Below are 16,463 nucleotides of genomic sequence, written 5' to 3'. Positions count from 1 at the left end.
CCACATAGTCCTCTTTTAACTATTAGGGATTTACTAGCTGCTTTCTGTACTGTCCACTGCTCTCCTTATGAGTCAAAGCCACAGCAGTTATTTCTGTTCCTGATTTTCTAATCACAAAGGATTTTATACTCCATAAAATTTCCATTAAAGATCAATAATAAGAAGGGGAAATATAAGCTAAAAAGAGCAGCAAACTGTGATTTATCTTATTTTGAAAAACCTTGCTTACCAAGACTGTTAATAGTAGTCAGATCTAAGGCAATGCTTCCTGGCACCTGAACCGTGACAAGGAGACCAAAGGAGAGGGTGGTCAGCAAAGAAAAGAAGGAATGATGCAGCAGCAGATCACAGAGGCTGTAGTGGGGAGCCCAGCCTGCAGCAGGAGTCAGCTACAGCAGCTGCAAGTGGGCAGCCTCCAGCCTGGTTCTGAGGGTGCAACTGTGCCTTTGCAAGGGTAATTTAAACACCAGTATCTCATTCATTAGTTTCATTCACTGTTCTGCATCTGAGCAGTTGCTGTCTCATCCTGATTCAGCAGGCAAATTGTGGCTTCTCACAAAGTGCCCAAGGGACTTCTCAGTTTGAAAGGGGGCTGCAGGGCAGTGAAGCACTGATCTTTGCTGAGTACAGGAATCCATGTTCCATGGTTCTCAGATTAAAGCTGTGCTTGCTTCACACCAGTACAGATCATTTGCTATGCACTCCAGCAGAGCCTTGCTTTCCTGTGCTCTGTTGGTGGAAAGAGGTGGGGACAGCACAGATTTTGCACATTTGCAATTGCATTGGTTTGTTACATTCCTGTAACATTTGAGTATTTGCAGAAACACTCGATTTTGACATATGGAAACATCGGAAGACACCAGTGATATAAGGAAGCACATTAACAACTCTTTTATGGTGAGAACAGCCCATGATGAGCTTTTCCTTGAGCAATATGCCAGTTTTTGATGTATCATTTTCTTCCTTTCCTACTCTCTTCCTCCACTCCACCTCTTCTTCCACTTCCTTTCCCTCACCCCCTCATCAGGGCACATACGACACCCTAATCATAGTGTTATGTATTATTATTGCTTGCTTACGCTATGTGCTATATATAGCAAAGAACACAGCTAAATTTGTGCCGTAATAACTTATTAACTGGTTGTCATATAAGTGGGACTTCCCGTTTTTGAACAATGAGTCATTTTTATTTAGTCATTACTGAAAAGAAACTCAAAATTAACCGGGAGCACTAGATTCAAATCTGATTAATGTCTGAATGTGTTACAAAACATGCACCCTATTTAACTATTTACCAAGTTAAAAAGGAAAACATTCAATATTAGCTCTATTCTGAGCTTATGTTACATTCTGCCGCTGTTGATTTTTCAGATAATGTCATTGTTTAATTAAGCTTTTAATGGTTTAGAATCATATCGTACTATTTGTTAAGCTTGTAGAGAGATCACTTTTCAGGGGCTTCCTTGTGTATGGTATTGTGTGCATTGCAACATTTGATTTCCGACAGAAAATAACAGCTTACCTTTGCCCACCAGCTTGAGAGCATGAAGTAGGTGTTAACATTTTCCTCACCAAACTGTTCTGCCACATAGAGCCCTAAGGATCCATACTTGTCATATATGTTTCGCTTGGACAGATCAGTCAAAGTTGCGTGAGCATTGTTGATCTCTTTAAATTTTTCTGCAGCCTCTGGGTTGTCCGGGTTCTTGTCGGGATGGTACTTCAGAGCCAGTTTTCTTAAATAGGAAAAACAAAACAAAGCAAAAAGAAAATAAGTCATCTGTATGTCTGCATGCAGACACTTAGGCATACAGACACTTAGAAAACATTACAAAATAGATTTGAATAGAGATATAATCATTCTGAACGGTGAGTTCAGCATTCTTTTTTCCAGCCCTGATGTACTCGGTGGAAGAAAAGTGACACAAAATGACTGAACATGAACATTTTGGTCAAAAAGTGTTCTATTACAATAAGCATGAACTTTTTGTATGGATACCTAGTCAGCTACCATGTTAAAGGAGACAGTGAAAATTCTGAAAGCGTAGATTGCAGCATGATAATAAAGCACAGGCATTTGTTTCATTATGACTGTCAACTGATTTACATCATTTAGCAGGTTTCAACAAAGATAAAGACTTTCTAAAGGTTGTTTAAAACCAGGATGATCACGCTGCTTATGCCGTCAACACTGTCTTCTTTATAACAAATTCTGTATTTGACTGCCTATCAAAAGTAGCTCTATTAAAACTCTGTGAAAAGTATCTGTGTTTGCAGAAGCCCAGACAGTGGTTCTGTCTGGAAACACAGGTATGAGCTGCAATAGAAAGGAACTTTCTGAAGCAGAAGTGGGAAAGCACAGTGAGTTAGCCCCAGTTTTAAGTGCTTTTCTCTGGACCTAGCTCCCCACTGGTGCACTTCTGAGACAGTCCTTAAAGCAGTGGAAGCTGATCATCAATAGCTTTGGGCTGTTTATGCTGGTGGGAAGCCTTTGTTAGGATGGCTCAGTACCACTTTCCTCCCCTGACTGTACTTAGTGCTATAGCATCCAAGGACAGATACAGCTTGAAAGGAACAGTGTGGGACTGTTAGCTCACAAACAGCACTGGGGAAGAAAAGCTTACAGAAGAAAGGGTTTGCTTCCAACCATGTTGAAGCATTGGCAGTGTAAGCTCACATGTACTTGCAAAACAAGCATAGACAGAAGTGTATCTTTTCAGAAGTCACCACTTCCTTTGTAGAACTGGCAATAAGATTTTCCCAAGACATGTATTTAATGACGAGTGCTGACCTCTGGTGGCATCAAAAGTGATTTAGTAGTGTTTTAAATAACTGATTCTCACCTCAGTCAAGCTGTGTTGCATTTCGTAAATATTCGTTGTGAGTGTTTCAGGAGCTAGCCAGGACCATTATGCCCCAAAATACTATTTGTGGTGCAAAGGCAGTGTTCCCACTCTTCCCCTAACGAATTTATCCTCAGGGTGGAGTCCTGCTTGACTTTCCACTGAGTTCCAGCAGAAGATATTCCCTCAGTGAAATATAACTGCTTTGCTCCTGATGACAGTTCCTGCTTCGGACATATTCTGCCAATATCAAGAGTGATATGAGCCTGGGAACCACCTCTGCCAATAATCTCTTCAGTTCTGTATGCTGAACTCCAGTCATCTTCTCATAGATCCTACAGAACTGCTTAAATATGTCTCCAATAAAGTGAAGAGCTTCCATTTTGGTCATATTTACTATACTGTGCATGCGGTACCTTAAACATACATTTTCAGTCATATTTAACATGTGGTACCTTAAACATAATAAAAGATGGAGAACTGGAAAAACAAGCTAAGTCCTGCATGACTAATGACATCACATGCCATCCAAGTATTTAAGTAGCTGATGCAATCTATCCCTTTTCTTAGCTGAAAACAAACCCCAGCAATTAGAATTAAAAAGCAAAGAATGGGAGAGGTATTACTTTCAAAACCTCTGTGTGGTAGCAGGCATGGGACAATCAGTCTCCAGCCATTCCTCCTTTTCCCACATACAAAAAGACATCTTCTGCCCTCTCTATATCCCCCCAGATCTCATACAAATAAGAATTTGAACAAAATGAAGTTTCTAAAAGGTGAAAAACATCAGCTGCACACTCACCTTACTTAGTGTTATTTTAGAATACTAACAGAATTACTTTCAACATAGTACAGTCAACAAAAGGTACGTTCTTATTTTGATTTTGGGAAAACTGTCCTCACTAAAAAACGCACATTAACAAAACAACTTCCTGCAGACCAAGATGACATACACTAATTGGAGATGATTCAGTAATGGGAAAGAGATCTATATGCTGGTAGAAGAATTCAGAGGAGTGAGAAAAAAGACTCTGCTAGGTCCAACCCAAGAAACAGTAAAAGGACAAGAACTATGTGACTTAGCATGAAGTATGAGCTATATAGATGCTTCCCTATGGGTCCCTGGGAAAGTGATATTCCTAGTTACGTGATAATTGTGATTCAGTAGGGAGTAGGGAAAAAGGAAGAAGCCAAAACATGGAGAGTGAGCACAGGAGTTTGTTGGCTACTTCCCATACAAAACAAAAGGATTTATGTCCATTCAAAATTTTTTTGTGATAAATGTCTCCTTCACCACCTCAGGACCACTGACCACTTCAGACCTCCAGAGCAGCAACCAACGTGACATGTTTTAGAGAGAAAAATGACAACAAGCAGGGTTATAGCCATGCCACAAGATGAATAAGGCACTTCTGGAAATGACGTCAGATAAATACACTCAGAAGAATGACCTCTGTCAGTGGGAGGCTTAAGGTCAGAACAAAGATCAGGACAGACTGTGCTGTAGGGGTGGTATGAGAAGGGAGCAACATTTGGAATCAGGAAAGTATCTTGCACGGGGAGAGATATGGTTGTGGTATGGAGTATGAAAGGATGTCCAAAACAAGCTTGTAATTCCTTCAGCAGCTCAGCTGGTAGAGCGGAGGACTGTAGGCTCCTTGCACAGCCATCCTTAGGTCGCTGGTTCAGCTCCGGCTCGAAGGAGTGCCCTTTTGGCTCTGGAACACACCCTGCGGCACCTTTGCCTTTTGGCCCTCTCTGCCTGGCTGCCCTTCAAGGCCAGCACAGCCTTCAGCTCTTGCCCCTGCTGAGGAAGGCGAACCAAGCAAGGCAGATCTGGTGAACCCTGGGCAGGGGACGGTGGCACCTGAGCACCATCAGTGGTTGTCAGTGGACACCACCAGCAGCAAAGGGATTTGGTGGCTGGGATGGTGGGAGCCAGGTGGATGGGAGCCCCTGGCTTTGGTTGCTGGAGAGTCTGGGTCAGGGCTGTGTGCCTGGGAGGGGAGAGGACGTGAGGGCAAGGCTGTGGGCTGGGGAATTAGCTCAAGTGGTAGAGCGCTCGCTTAGCATGTGAGAGGCAGCGGGATCGATGCCCGCATTCTCCAGAGCTTTTTATTTCCTTGTCTAATTGCCTTGTCAGAGGTACCTACAACAGGTATTCGTGGAAAATTGTAGCATCTGTGGCTGTGCCAAGAGCAGCATGGGCTCTTGATCCATGGATAGCATTTTCTGTCTTTGCTCAGCATGTGATTGATGGCATCTTTAATAATGTGTCTGTCCTGGCTTCAGCCGGTACAGTTAATTTTCTTTGTCATAGTTGGTGTAGTGTTGTGTTTTGGGTTTAGGAGGTGAATAACATTGATAACAGATTCATGTTTTAGTTGTTGCTAAGCAGTTTTACAAGTCAAGGATGTTTCTGCTCTTCACACCACTACAATAATGTACAGGCTGAAGGGCAGAAGAAACTAGTAGGAGACACTGTCACCAGACCTGGGCCAAACTGCTCAAAGGGGTATTCCATAGCATATGATGCCATGTTAAGTATATATACTAGGGGAAAAATGGCTGGGGGCTGCTGCTTGAGAACTAGCTGGGCATCAGTCAATTGGTGGTGAGCAATTGCATTGTGCACCACTTGTATATTCTAATTCTGTCATTATTATTATTATTGTTGTTGTTGTTGTTATTTTTATTATTCCTTTATTTTTCTGTCCTATTTAACTGACTTTATCTCAACCTACAAAATTTCCTTTTTTTTTTTTTTGTTCGGTTCCTTCCCTCATCTCACTGTTGGGGGGAGTGAGCAAACGGAGCAAATGGCTGTATGGTGTTTAACTGCCTGTTGGGTTAAACCACAGCAGTCATTTTTGGTGCCCAATATGGGGCTTGAGGGTTTGAGATAACAGATCTGACCACAGCATCTTAAAACATGGGTTTTTTATAAGCATTCATGTTATTACTTTAATAGTCACTGGTGACAATGTTATTTGCTCTCAGAGCTGTTGCTCATGTTCACAGGGTTCCATTGTTTATCAGCTTATTTACTGTGTATGTTCCTCCCTGTGTTGTTTATCACTTCCTGGTGCTGGGTGAAATTTATAATTTTGCTGTACTATGTAACTAGTTTATGATAGGATTAAACACATGGTTTAGTGTGAGGTGCCCCTGCCCATGGCAGAGGGGTTGGAACTTGATGATCTTAACGTCCTTTCCAACTCTAACTATTCTATGATTCTAAACTCCTGGTCATGACACTAATCTGGTATTTGTACTCAGCATTAGCATCATTTCTGTACTTTGGGAGACATCTATTGGAAACTATTAATAATTACAGCTTTTACCTTTTTTCCTCCAGAGCCAGTCTAATGGGGAGATACCTTCCTCCATCTTCCCTTTCACCTCTAGGCTAGTTACAACAGCTCTTGAAAACTTTGAATATCCTCAGGATGTTCGAACCAACATAATCCTATTGCAGTCTCCTGAATGTGTTTTAGCTCTTGTTTAAGGTTAAAACCAACTATTAAGAATACCACCCAGAGATCTGGCCTAAAGCTGGGTAGTTGAATGGCAGGGAATAGTATCGGCAGGTGCCTAAGACAAAGGCCACCTACAAAGTTTTGGAATTTCACCCGTGTTACAAGTGCAGAATCCTGAAAAACTAGTAAAATATTTGGAAAAAATATGCTGTCACCCTGGCAATTCCAGAGATTTTGGAATGTTACCAAAGGAGGAGGTAACATGCTGAAAAAGCCCCAGTGTATAATGAACTACCAGCAAATAAAAAGCAATATGCCCTGTTCATTGATAGGTCCCATTGTACTGTAGGAAAGCACGGAAAGTGGAAAGCTGCTGTGTGGAGTCCCACACGACAAGTTGCAGAAATTGCTGAAGGACAAGGTGAATCACGTGAGATTGCAGAGGTGAAAGATATCCAGCTCGTTTTAGACATTACTGAACAAGAAAAGTGGCCAGTCCTTTATACTGACTCATGGATGGTGGCAAATGCCCTGTGGGGGTGACTGCAGCCATGGAAACAAAGCAACTGCCAATGCAGATGTAAATCCATCTCGAATGCTTAATTACAGCACTTTTGCTGCTTAGGTAGACAACCTTGTTGTAAAAGTACATCATGTAGATGCTCAGGGATCGGTGTTGGGACCAGTCTTGTTTAACATCTTCATTGCTGACATGGACAGTGGGATTGAGTGCGCCCTCAGCAAGTTTGCCGATGACACCAAGCTGTGTGGTCCGGTTGATACGCTGGAGGGAAGGAATGCCATCCAGAGGGACCTTGACACGCTTGTGAGGTGGGCTGATGCCAACCTTATGAAGTTCAACCACGACAAGTGCAAGGTCCTACACCTGGGTCGGAGCAATCCCAGGCACAGCTACAGGTTGGGCAAAGAAGAGATTCAGAGCAGCCCTGCAGAGAAGGACTTGGGGGTGCTGGTCAATGAGAAAATGAACATGGGCCGGCAGTGTGCGCTCGCAGCCCAGAAAGCCAACCGTATCCTGGGCTGCATCAAAAGGAGCGTGACCAGCAGGTCGAAGGAGGTGATCCTGCCCCTCTACTCTGCTCTCGTGAGACCTCACCTGGAGTATTGTGTGCAGTTCTGGTGTCCTCAACATAAAAAGGACATGGAAGTGTTGGAACAAGTGCAGAGGAGGGCCACAAGGATGATCAGGGGACTGGAGCACCTCCTGTATGAAGACAGGCTGAGGAAGTTGGGCTGTTCAGCCTGGAGAAGAGAAGGCTGCGTGGAGACCTCATAGCAGCCTTCTAGTACTTGAAGGGGGCCTATAGGGATGCTGGGGAGGGACTCTTCATCAGGGACTGTAGTGACAGGACAAGGGGTAACGGGTTAAAACTTAAACAGGGGAAGTTTAGATTGGATATAAGGAGGAAATTCTTTCCTGTTAGGGTGGTGAGGCACTGGAATGGGTTGCCCAGGGAGGTTGTGAGTGCTCCATCCCTGGCGGTGTTCAAGGCCAGGTTGGATAAAGCCTTGGGTGGGATGGTTTAGCGTGAGGTGTCCCTGCCTATGGCAGGGGGGTTGGAACTAGATGATCTTGAGGTCCTTTCCAACCCTAACTATTCTATGATTCTATGATTCTGTGTCCCAAGAACTGGGACACTGAAGAACACCAAAACAACCATCAGGCTGCTAAGATTGAAGTGCCTCAAATGGATTTAGATTGGCAACATAAAGGTAAATTATTTACAGACCAATAGACTGATGACACCTCAGGCCATCAAAGAGGAGATCCAACATATAGACAGGCTTGTGATTGAGGGGTAGTCTTAACCGTGGACACTATTGCACAGGTTATCAATGAATGTGAAACATGTGCTGCAATTAAGCAAGCCAAGCAGTTAAAGCCTCTCTGATATGGAGGACAATGGCTGAAGTACAAACACAGGGATGCCTGGCAGATTGACTATATCACACTCCTACCAACCCGCCAAGACAAGTGCCATGTGCTTACCATGGTGGAGGCAACCACCGGATTGCTGGAAACATACGCTGTGCCCCACGCCACTGCCTGGAACAGTGTCCTGGGCCTTGAGAAACAAATCTTGTGCCAACATAGCACTCCAGAGAGAACTGAGTCAGACAACGGAACTCGTTTTAGGAATAACCTCATAGTCACTTGGCCAAAGAGCACAGGACTGAGTGGGTATATCACATCCCCTATGATGTACTAGCCTTTGGGAAAATTAAAAGGTATAGTGAATGTTGAAGACTACACTGAGAGCAGTGGGTGGTGGGACATTCAAACATTGGGATACATGCTTAACAAAAGCCACCTGGTTAGTCAATACCAGGGGATTTTCCAACTGCCCAATCAAACATCAGACCTCTATGTCCCTGTAGTGCACATAAAAAAGTGTGCTGGATAAAACAGTCTGGGCTATTCCTGATTCAGGCAAAGCCAGCCCTATCAATGGGATTGTTTTTGCTCAAGGATCTCAGCGCACTTAGGGGATAATGTGGGGGGATAGGGAAGTCCGGTGTGTACCTCGAGGGGATTACATTCTAGGTGAGAATAGCCAATGATTTGAATTGTATGTTAACTGCTATACAATACTGTATGCCACTACTATGGTTGCTATTAGCCATATCACAGAATCACAGAATCACAGAATCCCAAGGGTTGGAAGGGACCTAAAAAGATCATCTAGTCCAACCCCCCTGCAAGAGCAGGGTAACCTACAGTACATCACACAGGAACTTGTCCAGGCGGGCCTTGAACATCTCCAGTGTAGGAGACTCCACAACCCCCCTGGGCAACCTGTTCCAGTGCTCTGTCACTCTTACAGTAAAGAAGTTCTTCCTGATGTTAACGTGGAACTTCCTATGCTCCAGTTTACACCCATTGCCCCTTGTCCTATCACTGGATATCACTGAAAAAAGCCTAGCTCCATCATCCTGACACCTACCCTTTACATATTTGTAAACATTGATGAGGTCACCCCTCAGTCTCCTCTTCTCCAAGCTAAAGAGACCCAGCTCCCTCAGCCTCTCCTCATAAGGGAGATGTTCCACTCCCTTAATCATCTTTGTGGCTCTGCGCTGGACTCCTTCAAGCAATTCCCTGTCCTTCTTGAATTGAGGGGCCCAGAACTGGACACAATATTCCAGATGCGGCCTCACCAAGGCTGAGTAGAGGGGGAGGAGAACCTCTCTTGACCTACTAACCACTCCCTTTCTCATGCACCCTAAGATGCCATTTGCCTTCTTGGCCACAAGAGCACATTGCTGGCTCATGGTCATCCTCCTATCCACCAGGACCCCCAGGTCCCTTTCCCCTTCACTATTTTCCAGCAGGTCAACCCCCAACCTGTACTGGTACATGGGGTTGTTCTTCCCCAGATGCAAGACTCTACACTTGCCCTTGTTAAATTTCATCAAGTTTCTCCCCGCCCAACTCTCCAGCCTGTCCAGGTCTCGCTGAATGGCAGCACAGTCCTCTGGTGTGTCAGCCACTCCTCCCAGTTTTGTGTCATCAGCAAACTTGCTGAGGGTGCACTCAGTTCCCTCATCCAGGTCATTGATGAAAATATTAAACAGCACCGGTCCCAGCACCGACCCCTGAGGAACTCCACTAGTCACAGACCTCCAGCTAGATTCTGCGCCATTGACCACAACTCTCTGCCTTCTTCCTTTCAACCAGTTCTCGATCCACCTCACTACTTGATCGTCAAGCCCACACTTCCTTAGCTTATCTATGAGGATGCTGTGGGAGACAGTATCAAATGCCTTACTGAAATCAAGAAAAACTACATCTACCGCTCTACCATCATCCCTCCACCTAGTCACTTCCTCATAGAAGGCTATAAGGTTGGTCATACATGACTTCCCCCTCATAAAACCATGTTGGCTGTTCTTAATGACCCCCTCATCCTTGATATGCCTAGTGATGGAGTCAAGAATAAGTTGTTCCATCACCTTTCCAGGGATGGAGGTAAGGCTGACCGGTCTATAATTACCCGGGTCCTCCTTCTTGCCCTTCTTATAGATTGGTGTGACCTTTGCCATCCGCCAATCCTCAGGCACCTCGCCCGTTTCCCACGACTTACCAAAGATGATGGAAAGTGGCCTAGCAATGACCTCCGCCAGCTCCCTCAGCACCCGTGGGTGCATTCCATCCGGACCCATCGATTTACAGATGTCCAGATTGCATAGCTGATCCCTAACCCAATCCTCATCTACCAAAGCAAACTCCTCCTTTGTCCTGACTCCTTCTGGGGCTATAGAAATCCGGGGCCCTCGGGGAGAGTCTGCAGGAGTAAAGACAGAGGCAAAGAAGGCATTCAGCACCTCTGCCTTCTTTATATCCTCTGTCTCCAGGGTACCCACTTCGTTCAGCAGTGGGCCTATATTGCCTCTTGTGTTAGTTTTATTTGCTATGTATTTGAAGAAGCCCTTTCTATTGTCTTTAACCCGACTAGCAAGATTGAGTTCCAAGGAGGCCTTAGCTGTCCTAATTGCCTCCCTACATCCTCTAACAACTGTCCTATATTCCTCCCAAGCGGCCAGCCCCTCCTTCCATAATCCATAGATTCTCCTTTTCCACTTGAGTTTGCCCAGCAGCTCCTTGTTTAACCACGCCGGTCTCCTAGATCCCTTACTTGACTTCCTACTTATTGGGACGCTCCGATCCTGAGCTTGGAAGAAGCGGTCCTTGAATGCTAACCAACTATCTTGAGCCCCTTTACCGCCTAGTACACTTTCCCATGAGACTTCCCTTAGCAGTTGACTGAAGAGGCCAAAGTTGGCCCTTCGGAAATCCAGAACTGTGGCTTTGCTAGGTATTCTATTCCTCCCACACAGGATCCTAAACTCCACCATCTCATGGTCACTGCAGCCAAGGCTGCCATTGACCGTCACCACTTCGACCAAACCCTCCTTGTTGGCGAGTACTAAATCTAGCAGCGCTGCTCCCCTAGTTGGTACGTCCACCATTTGCATTAAGAAATTATCATCAATGCACTCGAGGAACCTCCTAGACTGTGAATGACTGGCTGTGTGAGTCTTCCAGCAAATATCGGGGTAATTAAAGTCCCCCACGACGACTAAGGCATGTAGTCGCGAGGCTACTTCCAGTTGCCTGTAGAAAGCCTCATCAACTCCTTCGTCCTGATCAGGAGGTCTGTAATAGACCCCCACAACTGTATCACCCGTGCCAGTCAGCCCCTTGATTCGTACCCACAGACATTCCACTTGCTCCTCATCCGACCCCGCACAGAACTCAATACATTCTAGTTGCTCTCTCACGTAAAGAGCCACTCCACCACCTCGCTTCGCTGACCTATCTTTCCTAAAAAGGACATAGCCATCCATGACCACATTCCAGTCATGTGAACTGTCCCACCATGTCTCTGTAATCGCCACTAGATCATAACCTTTAGCCCGCACACAGACTTCTAACTCCTCCTGTTTATTCCCCATGCTGCGTGCATTGGTGTACAGACATTTCAGGGAGCCAGTCCTAGTACCCTTTTTCCCCTGCGGGACAGGGTCTAAAAAGCTATCCTTTCCCACAAGTGAAACAAGAGATTGATAGTCCTCCTTAGCCCGCCATCCTTCAATCCCTAGCATGTTCCTCTTGGGCTTGTCCCCAACAGGCCCTGTTAAATCCCCTCCCCCCTTCCTAACTAGTTTAAAGCCCTGTCAATAAGCCCTGCTAACTCCTGCCCCAAAACCCTTTTTCTTCTCTGGGACTGGTGTATCCCGCCTGTCACCAGCAAACCAGGTGTCCCATACAGCAGCCTGTGACTGAAAAACCCAAACCCCTGCCTTTGGCACCAGTCACGTAGCCATACATTAACCTGCAGAGTCTTCTTATATATCCCTTCACCCTCGCTTGCAACAGGTACGGAGGCAAACACCACTTGCGCTCCAGACCCTTTAACCAGCCGTCCCAGGGCCCTGTAGTCTCTCTTCATCGCCCTTACGTTCCTCATAATAATTTCGTCACTGCCAACCTGAAAAACCAGCAGTGGGTAGTAGTCAGACGGCTGCACCAGTTCAGAGAGCTTCTTTTTAACATCTCTAATCCGAGCCCCAGGCAGGCAGCAGACCTCCCTGTGGGGTGGATCCGGTCGACAAATGGGCCCTTCTGTTCCCCTCAGAAGGGAGTCACCCACCACAATTACTCTTCTTTTCTTCTTGGTTGGAGAAGTTCTGAGGTATGTGGGTGAGTGACTAGCCCTGGGTGACTCACTAGATAGATTTGCCTCACCATCTCCATTCACCTGGCCCTGAAGTTCCAAGACCTCGTACCTGTTATTCAAGGGCAACTGGGAGGGAGGAAGGGATTGTGAGGGTTTTCGCTTACCTCTCCGAGGAGGAACCTCCCTCCATCCATCCTTGTCCATTAAGCTCTCTCCTTCTGTCTGATGGTAGGAGGGAAGGGGATCCATATCTTGTTGAACCACTTCCCTCTGTCCTTGCCTTAGGGTGTGGTTCCACCAATCTATTTCACTTTCACACTCTCTAATGGCTCTCAACCTTTCTACCTCCTCCCTCAGTTCAGCCACCTGCCTGAGCAGGTCATTTATTTGCTCACAGCGAACACAAGCAGTATCACTGGCTCCCTCCAATACAAGTGCCAGGCTCAGGCATTCGCTGCAGCCAGAGACCTGCACAGCTGCATGTCTGCAGGAAGGCTCAGTCTGGATACCCACATTAGTACTCACTGCAGCTTTCGATCGTGTTGTAACCATGATCTATCTGGTCAATCAATCCGTCTACGTCCCTCAGCACTCCTTCCCCCTCCTGTACTCCAGGCGAGTCCTCTCGATGAGGCGGTTGGAACGCTTCCCTGCCCACTCCCCTGCCCGCTCGCCTGCCCGCGCGAACTGCCGCGCAAACTGCCTCGACCCTCTGCCTCGACGCTCTCTGTTTGCCGGCTCTGTTCGCCGCGCTCCCTGGGAAAGATTTTTAGCCACTCCCAGCTGGTGCCACTCCTCCTGGCTCCGCCCCCTGTGAGTCAGCCCCTCGCGGGAGCTGAGCTTCCGAGTCCTGGGCAAGTCCTGTTGAGGACTTGAGGCTCCCTCCTCAGTGGCTCTTGTCGCTCTGAGGTGAGGCTCCTGGACGCTGATCTCTCCCCTCTCCGCTCCGGTGTTGCAGGCGTCCTCTCTCAAGCTACTCACCTCAGCAACATCATCAGTATTTCAATAAATGTCCAGATTAATGAAGAATTAATTTTGATGTAACTGGTCAAAGTGCAGTGATAAAAACAGAACTGGCTTCAGCGTTCAACAATCCAACACCACACACCATCTTTCCTGCCCAGAAAGACTACTATGACAAATGAAGCCAAAAGTCATCAATTACATGAGCTCAAGTGATATGTTAGAAGGATGGATCATAGACTGTGTGTACATATCAAAAGACAAGAAAGGATGTAAAGTGTGGGACATGGACATAATATAGACGCTGTAGAAGAAGTGGATATTATATTGGTTTCAGAAGGAACAGATAATTTTTTCTGTAGTAACAGGTATACGCTGTGGTTTAGATTTAGGATGAGAATAATGTAAATAACACATCGAAGTTTTAGTTGTTGCTAAAGAGTGTTTACATAAAGTAAAGGATTTTTCAGCTTCCCACATCTACAAACAAGGGAGTAGACCTGGGAACAAAAGAAGACAGAGACAGACAGAAAATCTCAGGCTGAAGGCATGAGCTATGAATGTCCACATAATTACTTTGATAGCTCAGCTGGTAGAGCGGAGAACTGTAGGCTCCTTGCACGGCCATCCTTAGGTCGCTGGTTCAACTCCGGCTCGAAGGAGTGCCCTTTTGGCTCTGGAACACACCCTGTGGCACCTCTGCCTTTTGGCCCTCTCTGCCTGGCTGCTCTTCAAGGCCTGCACAGCCTTCAGCTCTTGCCCTTGTTGAGGAAGGCGAACCAAGCAAGGCAGATCTGGTGAACCCTGGGCAGGGGATGGTGGCACCTGAGCACCATCAGGGGTTGAAGTGGACACCACCAGCAGCAAAGGGATTTGGTGGCTGGGATGGTGGGAGCCAGGTGGATGGGAGCCCCAGGCTTTGGTTGCTGGAGAGTCTGGGTCAGGGCTGTGTGCCTGGGAGGGGAGAGGGCCTCAGGGCAAGGCCGTGGGCTGGGGAATTAGCTCAAGTGGTAGAGCGCTCGCTTAGCATGTGAGAGGCAGCGGGATCGATGCCCGCATTCTCCAGAGCTTTTTATTCCTTCTGCATGGACACTGGGCCCTTTGCTGGGGGCTTCCTGGGGTTCTGTGCAGATGGTGATGTTCCCAGGCTATACAGAGTAGGATGACATCCACAACTGCATTGAAAGTCCTAAGGGAAGCTTCACAGAGGAAGGTTTCTCCCTTTTTGCTTCAGGACATCAAATGTCATCTCCAGGTCTTTGAGTTGGAGGAAAGACATGAATGAGATGAAGCGACCTCACTGCAGGGACACTGAAATAACCACCATGGAATGGAAGGATTTCTCTTTGTGGATGATCTCACAGTGGTGGCATGTTCCACTTGGAGAAAGGCAGGTTGAGAGGGCTTATGCTTCACCTTATAGGGCTTAGGAGGAGGTTACAGAGTACAGGAAGAACTGCCCTTTCTTGTGGTACTGGAACATATGTCAAAAGCCAGAGAGTGAAATTTAATCTCAGGAAGCTGAAGAAGAACATGCGGAAGGTCTTTTTTGCCCTCACGAGAGTCCAAATGTAAAAGGGAAGACTAAGAGGCGATCTCATTAATGCATATAAATATCTCAAAGGTGGGTACCAGGAGAATGGTTGCTGGAGAGTCTGGGTCAGGGCTGCGTGCCTGGGAGGGGAGAGGACGTGAGGGCAAGGCCGTGGGCTGGGGAATTAGCTCAAGTGGTAGAGCGCTCGCTTAGCATGTGAGAGGCAGCGGGATCGATGCCCGCATTCTCCAGAGCTTTTCATTTCACTTGCCTGGACACAGGGCCCATTCCTGGGGGCTCTCTGCGCTTTGGGGGCCCTGAGGAGATGCAGATGTGCCCAGGCATTACAGAGTAGGATGACATGCATGGCTGCATTAAATGCAGTACGGGCAGCTTCACAGAATTGTTTTTCTCCCTCTTTGCTTGTATGTCTTCAAATGTGATCTCCAGCACTGGGTCTAACTTTGGGCTCTCTGTGGAGCAAAGACATGAATGAAATGGAGCAACCTCAGTGCAGGGGCATCATGGAATGGAGGGGTTTCTCCTTGCAGACTGTCTCAGGACACTGGGCATGTTCAACCTGGAGAAAGAGGGGTTCACAGGGCTTCCTCATCACCTTCCAGGGCTTGTAGGAGGTTACAGGGTATAGAAAGGCTGTCCTTCTAGGTGGTACTGAAACTGTAGGCAAAAGCCCAGCAAACTGAAGCAAGGGAAGGACCAGTAGGATATGGGGGTGGTCTTTTTGGCCTTGAGGAGGGTCCAAATGTAAAAGAGAAGACTAAGAGGCTGTCATTAATGCATATAAATATCTCAAAGTTGTGTGCCAGGAGGATGGTGCCAGACTCTTTCCAGGGGTGCCCAGCGACAGGATGAGGAGCAATGGCCATCAACTTTGACACAGGAAGTTTCACCTCAACATAAGGAAGAAGTTCTTTCTGCTGAGGGTGGCAGAGCACTGGAACAAGCTACCCCGGGAGGTTGTGGAGTCTCCCTCTGCAGAGACTTCAAAACCTGCCTGGACGCACCCCTGTGTAACCTACATCGGTAGCACCGAGTGGCAGAAGAGTTGGAATAGATAATCTCCAGAGGTGCCTTCCAACCCTAACAATTCTGTGATTCTGTGCAGGTGAAATCCTGGGAGCCTGTAGAGCCTTTCTATGTGCTGCTTTCAATGACTTGATGAGCTAAATGGATAAGCAAGCATAACATTGGAGCTGAGGCTGTATGAATCAGGCTGTTGGAATGGAGGCATCATACTGCACCGCAGCATGGGCAGTGTTGGATGAGGCAGTGATGGGGATGAGTGTGTAATGAGTGATGTCCTGGTCATGCCCCATGCTTCCTTCGATAGCTCAGCTGGTAGAGCGGAGGACTGTAGGCTCCTTGCACGGCCATCCTTAGGTCGCTGGTTCAACTCCGGCTCGAAGGAGTGCCCTTTTGG

At 46.8% G+C, this 16,463-nt stretch overlaps 1 protein-coding gene, 1 long non-coding RNA gene and 5 other non-coding genes across 8 annotated transcripts in view; 6 read left to right on the top strand and 1 right to left on the bottom strand.

Moving 5' to 3' along the window:
- Nucleotides 1-16,463, bottom strand: part of DNAJC5B (DnaJ heat shock protein family (Hsp40) member C5 beta) — a 43,792-nt gene that overhangs the window by 10,884 nt on the left and 16,445 nt on the right. The window contains exon 3 of the mRNA XM_065668363.1: nucleotides 1,523-1,736. Coding sequence (XP_065524435.1) covers nucleotides 1,523-1,736 — 214 coding nt within the window. The remainder of the gene's footprint in view (nucleotides 1-1,522; nucleotides 1,737-16,463) is intronic.
- Nucleotides 587-3,335, top strand: LOC136008715 (uncharacterized). Of its 2 annotated transcripts, XR_010610205.1 has the most exons (3): nucleotides 587-745; nucleotides 822-897; nucleotides 2,981-3,335. It is a non-coding gene; the product is annotated as an uncharacterized LOC136008715 (long non-coding RNA). The 2 variants fall into 2 exon arrangements; XR_010610204.1 differs by having other exon boundaries at nucleotides 587-897.
- On the top strand, nucleotides 4,879-4,951 carry TRNAA-AGC (transfer RNA alanine (anticodon AGC)). Its single transcript has one exon. It is a non-coding gene; the product is annotated as a tRNA-Ala (tRNA).
- TRNAY-GUA (transfer RNA tyrosine (anticodon GUA)) lies at nucleotides 14,063-14,150 on the top strand. The gene is given in 2 exon segments: nucleotides 14,063-14,099; nucleotides 14,115-14,150. It is a non-coding gene; the product is annotated as a tRNA-Tyr (tRNA).
- On the top strand, nucleotides 14,481-14,553 carry TRNAA-AGC (transfer RNA alanine (anticodon AGC)). The gene has a single exon. It is a non-coding gene; the product is annotated as a tRNA-Ala (tRNA).
- Nucleotides 15,201-15,273, top strand: TRNAA-AGC (transfer RNA alanine (anticodon AGC)). The gene has a single exon. It is a non-coding gene; the product is annotated as a tRNA-Ala (tRNA).
- On the top strand, nucleotides 16,364-16,451 carry TRNAY-GUA (transfer RNA tyrosine (anticodon GUA)). Its single transcript is given in 2 exon segments — nucleotides 16,364-16,400; nucleotides 16,416-16,451. It is a non-coding gene; the product is annotated as a tRNA-Tyr (tRNA).

The sequence above is a fragment of the Lathamus discolor genome, chromosome 2 (genome assembly GCF_037157495.1).
Source record: "Lathamus discolor isolate bLatDis1 chromosome 2, bLatDis1.hap1, whole genome shotgun sequence".
NCBI classification, from domain to species: Eukaryota; Metazoa; Chordata; class Aves; order Psittaciformes; family Psittacidae; genus Lathamus; species Lathamus discolor.
Note: the sequence above shows the minus strand (reverse complement) of the source record. Positions and strands in the feature narration are given on the sequence as shown.